Source organism: Mirounga leonina, unplaced genomic scaffold, assembly GCF_011800145.1.
Source record: "Mirounga leonina isolate KUSES-001 unplaced genomic scaffold, KU_Mleo_1.0 Mir_151, whole genome shotgun sequence".
In the NCBI taxonomy this organism is placed as follows: domain Eukaryota; kingdom Metazoa; phylum Chordata; class Mammalia; order Carnivora; family Phocidae; genus Mirounga; species Mirounga leonina.
This window is the reverse complement of record NW_023270377.1, coordinates 2,613,204-2,621,505: the sequence shown is the minus strand read 5'-3', so window position 1 is coordinate 2,621,505 and position 8,302 is coordinate 2,613,204. Positions and strand designations below refer to the sequence as shown.

The window sequence follows — 8,302 nt, the reverse complement described above, 5'->3', positions numbered from 1 at the left end:
GTGCTGTCCGCACAGGGCCACTCAGGGACAGAGCCAAGTGTGGTCCTCCTTCGGTCACTGGCCCTCCCTCAGGTGCCAACGAAGAAGGCCAAATGAACACATCCCACGGTTACTGGGACCACAGTAACACCCTGCTAGTGGTGTCATCTAATAGCCGTAATTTGGGGCCAGTCACACCAAAGTCAGTGGTTATTGGATCCCTGAGAGAAAAGCCTTCGTCCTGGTCCCGCACCCCAGCGGCCGCTGCCCCTGGTGCGGCGGGGGTGGGGGGCTCTGGCTTCCCAGAGGGGTCGGCTTTGGTCTGGCGGCATCCTGACCCTCCGACCCTCAGAACCAGAACTGTAGGCCCAGGACCCCAGACACAGGAGTCGGGGGGGCCCCGGGCCCACGGAGGGCGTTCATCTGCGACCGCAAGGTTGCGTTTCCCGTCCCGGGAGCAAGGGCAGGCAACGCCAACACCCCTCGGTGCCGTCACAACACACAAGTGGTTCATCGGAAGCACAATCACAGTTTCCTGAACCGAACAAGAAATGCACACCAGCGTCCCGTAGGACTTGGCAGGAGGGGCGCAGATGGCCTGGTTTCAGAGCTCCGTCCTCCCCTCCACCCTGGGTGCCCCCACCGCCAGCTTCCCCCTGCTGCCCTCCAAGGGGCCTGCGTTCTGGCATTTAAGCTGACTCTGCTTTGGAGCTTCAGGTAAAATGTTGGGGCTCACAACGAGTCACGACGTCACGTGGGGGTATTTGGACCCCTGTATTCACCATCAGACAATCCAGCCGGCTTCCTTCCTTGGATCCCTAAATAATAAAAGGCTCCCACAGGCCTACTCTGACGGGGTCGCTGAACTGGAAGACATTCACGTCCAGCCCGTGTATTTACGTCGCGAGTGGAACCGTCTGGCAGGAGCCGCAAGCGTCTAAGCACCCGCACGAGAGCAGAGCGCGTTAGCCCCGCTGCCTGCTTTAGAGAAGAAACGGCAGGAAATGCTTACGATTGGCGAGGCCTTTGGCTGCCGGTCCCAGGAGGTGGCAGGTCTGCAGTCGGGCCCCGCACCCGCTGTCCCCGCTGTCCCCGAGGCCCCTGTTGCTCCTGCGGCCGCGCTGCTGCCCTCAGGGGCCTCCTCCAGCTGCAGCAGGTTGAGCTGCAGAGGTGAGCTGCCCCGGGACTGGAAGAGCGGAGGAGAGGCTCTGCCCGGGGGCCCAGAGGCGGCCAGCGGGGAGGCCGGGGTGGCTGCGCGGGACGCTGCTGGCCCACGCTCCGCCTGAGGACACGTGCATGGCGCTTTGGGGGATGAGGTCCGACCAGGGAGCTCGGGCTGTGAGGCAGGGATCACCTCGGACAGAAAGTTAGCCTGGCCTGGGAAGAAGGCCTGGGGCAGGCTGGGGGTCACCGAAGGGAAGGAGTAGTTGGGTAACACCAACGCCATGACTGGGGCCAAGGGGACAGTGAACGGCGGGTGTTGGACGGCAAACTCGTGCTGGGCATCCATGGGCACGGCGGGCACTGCGAAGCTGGCCTGGGAGGCCAGGGGTGCCGCCACCGCCGTCCCTGGTGTGGGCAGGATTCCTGGGGCTGGAAACACGGGCAGGGAGTAGGCAGGCACGGAGGCAGGGAAGGGCGTCCTGGGGCAGCTGGACTGGGACGTGTCCGACGGTGACCAGGCTGTGGCGTTCAGGCCCATCAGTGGGGGCCGGTGGGGCACAGGCCCCCCAGACCCAGTACTCTCGGAGGAATGTCGAGGCTTGGCCCGTTTGGACTTCAGTTTTCTGTTCTTCCCGGTTTTTTTCCAAGATGAATCTATTCCAGAGGTATTTCTTAGTCCCGGCACGGCTAAAATAACGGGAAAACACCAGAGTTAAGATATAAACATTTACGTGACTCCTGCTGTGTCCGTTTTCAGACTTGTGGGCTCCCAGAACACAAGGACACCTCCAAGGTCGGCAGTCCTGTGTTTCCAAATGTCAGCCTGCGGCCACTAGGACCACCATCAGGTGCTCCCTGGCCCTCAGTGAAGTGAGAACAGTCAGGGCAAAATGTTCATAAAACCAGAGTCAACCAATTTTAAGGATTGCCATTAATTGCAAGATCATGTGCTCTGTTTTCTTCTGGTGTTAAAATATCCTTTCTCTTACAAAATAATAGTGATGAAAAGTAGTATTTAAAAGGTCTCATTTGTCCAAAAAGTAAAAAGGCAGGTAAGTCTCTGCTGTTCCCCAACACTGGTTTGTTGAAATCTGAAGGGTTAGACCCCTGATCCCATTTAACCTTATTTTTGAATTTTACAGGCTTCGTCACTACTGTTCTTTAAAGCGAGATGTTTCCTGCTTTGCCTGTCAGACGAAGCCTGGACTCCGGCCTGAGTGGAGGTCAGAGGGTGGAAGGAGCACACACTCTGGGAGCCACCTTCCTTCTCTCTGGTGACCAGTCCTTCTTGAGAAGGCTGGAGGTCTCCCCAGGTAGCAGAAGGGACTCTGGGCTTGTGCCCACACCTCCCCTAGACCTGGGCCAGCATGAGCAGTACTTTGGGCTGGGGGGTCATGCCACGCCTGGGATAGGTCCCAGGAACCTCAGTTTCTCCTCTCATGTCACACAGGGTAACTCGGGGCTTCTGCAGCAGGTGTGTGGGGACACCTGTCAGCTGTGCTAAGGGGTGCTCTTTACCTTTGCTCCATGCTGAAGACAAATGGCCAGTCCAAGGCAAAGTGCTAAGTGGGTAGAGGCTTTGTGATTCGGACTCTGTCTGGTATTCTTTCTATAGGAAACCTGTCCCCTGGTGGGACTAGTGGCTGAAGCACTGGGCTCCTGGGATAGCACATCAGGGTCTAGACAGGGCTGCTGTGGACAGTTGCAGAGTCTGTGCACTGCAAAATCTGCTGGGCCAAAGGGGCAAGAGGGAGCTGGAACTCTGCACTAAGCCAGGCCCACAAGGTGGGTCTGCCCGGGGTAGGAGATGACACCTTTCCCTAATTTCCAAAGAGATTCTCTGTGGCCTGGCAGGTCACCCTAAGTCTGGGGAAGAAGGAGAAAAGGAAAAGACTAGAAAAGACATAATCCTTGACAGCATCAGTCTCTTTCATCACTTTGTGGTGTATCTGCCTACAGATGCAGGGGAAGCTGGGTCCTTGTGGTGCATGTGTCTCCTGGGCTCACTAACTCTGATCCCTGCGTCTGGCCTGGGGAGCCCTGGGAAGAGGTGGTGTCTCTGATCAGTCCTGCCCTGTCTATTCTTCTTCACCCCGTGCCCTTCGACCACCTGCTGGCTCTCAGCCTGTAACACTCCCAGGGTCTGTCCTCCAGCCCTGAGGCCGCCCAGCAGGAGGGCATGTCTCCTGGGGAGAAGGGGGCCACTCCCTCCGACGGTGTCCTCAGGAGTCTGACGCCACATGCCCCGTCAGGACCGTGGGCAGGCAGGGCCCCCGGCCCCTCACGGTCACCCAGTGAGAAACGTCTGACGTGGCAGCACTGCGTTCCACGGGGGCCAGCCTGGGACTGTCGCTGCTCTCGATAGCACTGTTCCCCCGGGGACACAGAGGACACCTGTTGCTACTGAAACAGACTGCACCACCGCTAAGTTCCAGCCCGTCTCTAACTGGGGACATTCCACACGTCCACAGGAGCACTGGACTCCGTTCCGCCAAGAAGAACGTTTCTAAAATCGGGTTTCGCCACTTACCTCTCTCACTCAGCTGCCCCTTGGACTTTTCCTGTAAGTAATAATGGCACCGAGACTGGAAGACATTGAGTTTCCGCATCTCCTTGAACTTGAGCAGGAAGCTCTGCTCCTCCTTCTGGGTGTGGGCGGCCAGCACTTCCTTGGTGAGGCCCAGCGTCCTGAGGGGCTCCTTCTCCGGGCCCAGGACGCACGGCCGGCCGGCCAGAGACTCGGGCCCACTCACGGCGTCTTCCACCAGCTCTGGAACAGAAGACGGGCCCCGGGATTTAAAACAACGGAAAACCCACACCATGCCTCTGAAGAAGGTAGCCCCTCGCACACGCGTGAGACGCTTCACGCTGCCGCAGCTCGGGGCTGAAATCCGTGCGCGTTCAGGTACCCTCTGAGAAAGTTAACGAGCAAGGGCAAAAGACAAGGACAGAAAGCCCCACGGCCTGGACGGCTCCAGGATCAGTCTTTGAAGCAAACTGAGATGTGGGGCATCTGGGGTTTCAGCCCAACGTTGAAGATGCTGCTCCTGGGCTGTCCTTAGCCTTGAGAGCACGACACACTGCGCTGGCTCAGGGCCCCTGTCCTGGTTCAGGACCCACTGACTCTTCCGTGTACTTTCCCCTCACCGTCCCTCTCTTCTCAGCAAAGAACCAATCTGGGTTTCAATCCACCTGTGGGCGTTGTGAAGAACAAGGTAACTCAGGGATGGCACTCTTGGCCTCCCTGCAGGTACGACCTGTCCTGGCTCTTGTCCTCAAACGGGAGGGGGCGGGGACCCTCAGCCCCAAGGAAGGCGGACGCCCAGGACCCCCGCTCCGTCGCCGGGAGGCCCGGCTCAGCACCACCAGGGGGCGCCGGAGCGCGGCGGGGAAGGAGACGGCGGCTGCGCCCTGCCCTGCTTCTGCGCCTGGTCTCTAACTTTCATCGCTCAAACCAGGCCGCTCCGACTCGGGGAACGACGGGCGTACCGAGCTCGGGCTGTGGCTTCTTGTCACCCACGTGGACGATGGTGCTGCTGTAGGTACACAGGCTGGTGAGGGACGCCACGCTCTCCGCCTTGCCGGGCAGCAGCAGCGGCCGCAGGGGTGCGCCAAGCTCCGCGTGGCCGTCCAGCCTGGAGGGCGGCGCTGTCTCTTTATGGGAGGAAACGGACACAAACACGGAAATGCAATAAAAGCAAACGGCCCGGATAAGAAACACCGCTGTCTGCACGGTGCGCCGAGACCCCGGTGACCCGCTCAGCCTGCTCCCCCAGGCGTGCGACGGCCCCAGGTGTTTAGTCACAGGGGAAGCCAGGGAAGCTGGAGGCCTGAGACGGACACAAGCGCAGTCTCCCAGCCTGCGTCCTCTAAGGGGAGGCGGGCGGCTGGGCAGCTGCAGGTACTCGGGGTCAGCGGCCTCTGACCGGGGCCCAGAGCCCTTCCGCCGGCCCGGGGTCAGAGGCCACGCAGGCAGCCGGGAGCCCACCCTCTGCTGGGTGCTGGCCAGTGGCTGGCGCCCTCCCCCCGAGGGCCGGGGCAGGGACCGTCCACCACAGTGTTACTGCCCAACGCTAGTGCTCCGTCGACAATGGGACACCCGGTTTCTGAGCCTGCCACTGACCACCGGCAGTACTCACAACGCTTGAGGGGCCCGGGATGTAAGCTGCCTCGTGGGGTGTGCTAACCTTCAGAGGCCCATGCTCCTCCGAGAGACCATGGAGACAAGACTGCCCAAGCATGACCATGTGAGATGCCCCCAGGCCCCCAGCAACCCCAACAGGATCCTAGTCTCAAAGTCCCAAATCCCCTTTACCTCTAGCTTGTAAGAAGACTGCTAACTTTTGAGCTACTTTGGTCATTTAAAAACAGCCGACACGCACACACTGTGTCCTTGAAGCTGCTCAGACTTCCTATGGGAGGGGCAGGGGGCTCCGGGCCTTTGATGACACCTGACCCCACAGCGGAGGACCCGAGTAATCGCACGCACGCCGCACAGCTCAAAGCAACAAGACACCTGCGGAATGCAGCCCGGGGCTGGCCACTGCCTGTCGCTTATCGCTGGCCTTCTGCGTCGCCACGCTCACTGGGAACTCACACTTCCTCTTGAGGGTGACCGCCTCACTGCAGCTCTCCAGGTACCTGCGCGGAGGGTCGGAGAGGGCTTCATGGAACACGGGGGCCCCGAGAGGGCATGAACGAGCCAGGCAGGGGCCAGAAGTGCCCGCACCTGATGACGCTGTCCAGGCAGCTGATCTGCTGGTAGGACCCAGCGGGTGGGTTCCTGCAGCCCAGCTCCTCGGGAGAGCCGCCCGTGGGCAGGCTGGTGCCCGAGCTGTCCTGTTCCACGGGGACAGCTTTCATCTGAGCAGAGGAACTACTTGGTGTTTCTGAAAGAAAGACAAAATAGTTCTTTCAGTTGATGCCTGTTTCCCCCAAAGAGGATTCTCTATTCAGAAAGCATTTTAGTTCTACCTAAACATCAGGCTGTGATTCTCAGACACAGAAACCCAGTGCCAGCCGGCTCTTCAGGCAGCCCTGCTGGGGGAGTGCCCCTGTGCCGTCCCCAGAGGGAAGCCGGAGGGCGCTGTCACCAGCTTCCCCCTGGGGCTGTCCCCAGGGTCAGTGACTCAGCACCGGAAAAGGCCAGTTCTTATTGAACTCCTGAAACGTTCGGGGCCAGTAAGATGGCAGATGCTTTACGGTTGATGGATATTCCGTGTCTCGGGGAGGAGAGGACCACCGGAAATGTGAGTCGGCGGTACTAACAATTATGTGTCTCTGGGGCAGCCTGCTGTGGGCACTTCTCTTCCTGCCCTCTGCACACGCACTGCGTGCTATTCCCCGAGGGGCCCTCAGGGTCAGAGCCGTGTCCGGCTCCCCAGTGTGTCCCCAAAACCCACACGGACTGCAGCGTGCAGCATGGCCACTGGGGGCAAAGTGCACCCCCACACGTCCCAAAGGCCAAAATTCCTGGTGAAGAAGAGGCTTGGGGCAGCCGCCGGAGGCTTCCCAGAGGAGGTAAGCCCTGAGCGCAAGGGATGAGCCAGAGCCCACCAGAGGGAGAGGTCGCGGTGAGCCCAGGCACGAGGGTGGCAAGTCACAACGTGGTGAGGCGGGCTCAGGCGGTGGGGGGTGGCGGACAGCCCCCTGTGCCTTTGGCTCCCCAGGAGAGGGGGGCCCATGAGCAAAGCTGGTGCTGTCCACCTGGACACTTCATTCACGCGTATGAACGTTGTGGGTTGGCTGGGCAGCCCCCCGAGGTAAGCGTGTGCACGTGCTCACAAGAGCGTACGCACCAACCCTCTGGCCACTACGCAGAGCAAGAACAGGGGCCGTGGGGGCAGACAGGCACGCCTTGGCCACACCTCGACAGGGGTAGAGGGCGCCGGGTGCGCGCCGGTCAGCGAGACTGACGGACTGGAGGCCCACGCTGCCCCACGTTGTCACAGAGCCGGGCTGCCGAGCAAGGGGGGGGATGCAGGGCGCTTCAAAGGTCAATTTCCTGCCATCCAGAGTGAAAGTCAAACCGGGTCCCTCTCGCCATCTTGCCACACTAATGTTTTCTTACAGAAATGGAGAGAACGTTTTTACCTGCCGCAGATTTTTCCTTTTGTTCTCCAGATTCCCCAGGATGACTTTTGTTTTTGACGTTGCCACCGTTTTTACAAATTTCCTTGAGGAGAAACAAAGGGACACGTTATTCCCTCTAGGAGGCCCTGCAGTGGTTCAGCCTGTCCCCGCAGTGAGGACAGCTGCAGAAATCCCCCCGATGCAGAAGCAAGTTCTGAAGGAGAAATCTGAGCGAGGCAGGGCTGGAGAAAACGCGTTTGGCCATCTCAAGAACGCAGAGTGACGTGGAAGGTTATGATTTTGTGACGTCTTCACTCTGGCTTGATTGCCTGCTTTAAGTCATTTTCACCCAAACTGTAGCCACAGCTCTTGGCTGCTCCCCCCTTGGAGAGTAGAGGGTAAGGCCCGAGTGAGCAGGGTTCCGAGAGTGGGCGGCCGGGGCTCTGTGGGCTCTGTGACTCCCGGGGGTTCCTGTCTCCCTGGGACAGGGACAGACAGGGGCAGAAGGTGACTTACGGTCCTCTTCCAGCGGGAGTGCTCGTGACCGTTGCTGTCACTGGAGGAGGTCTGGCTCATGAGGTGCTCGTGGGACCCGTTGCTGCCCAGGCTCCCGTAGCCACTGGAGCCGCTGTGGGGGACGGGCTGGGGGACAGCAGACAGGGAGGCCTTGGATGCGGTTGGGGGACGTGGCTGGTGCTGCGGGGTCAGTGCCCCCCAACACGCCCATCTCGCAGAGAGGCTGCCCCTGCCTGGCGAGGACAAGGTGGGGCTGGGCTGGCGCCAGGCTCAGGCTGTGGGGCACGCCCTGGTCCCAGTCACGGGAGACCCCCCGCGAGAGGATTCATTCAACGCTCTCCCTCAGCTCACACGGCGTGGCCAGTCCGGGGTCTATCCAGGGGTTTTAGGAACACAGAAGGCGCACTGTGGTTTTGCCGCAGTCTGAGGAGGAGGAGCAGAGCTGCCCAGCCAGGGGGACTGGTGCTCGCGCTAAGTCTGCTTGAGTGCTGCGTCCCCAGGAACAGAAACAAAGTATCCTCACACCCCCCACATCCCGGCACGGTGACCCCCTCCCACCCAGCGCGCCTGT

General features: G+C 60.4%; 1 protein-coding gene across 3 annotated transcripts in view; it reads right to left on the bottom strand.

The window, feature by feature from the left end:
- Nucleotides 1–8,302, bottom strand: part of PER2 (period circadian regulator 2) — a 38,075-nt gene that overhangs the window by 5,837 nt on the left and 23,936 nt on the right. For all 3 annotated transcript variants that reach the window (XM_035006755.1, XM_035006757.1, XM_035006756.1), the window contains 7 exons: nt 7,732–7,857; nt 7,237–7,318; nt 5,873–6,032; nt 5,660–5,784; nt 4,633–4,797; nt 3,674–3,913; nt 992–1,830 (listed from right to left, as the gene is read on the bottom strand). In XM_035006755.1, coding sequence (XP_034862646.1) covers nt 992–1,830; nt 3,674–3,913; nt 4,633–4,797; nt 5,660–5,784; nt 5,873–6,032; nt 7,237–7,318; nt 7,732–7,857 — 1,737 coding nt within the window. The remainder of the gene's footprint in view (nt 1–991; nt 1,831–3,673; nt 3,914–4,632; nt 4,798–5,659; nt 5,785–5,872; nt 6,033–7,236; nt 7,319–7,731; nt 7,858–8,302) is intronic.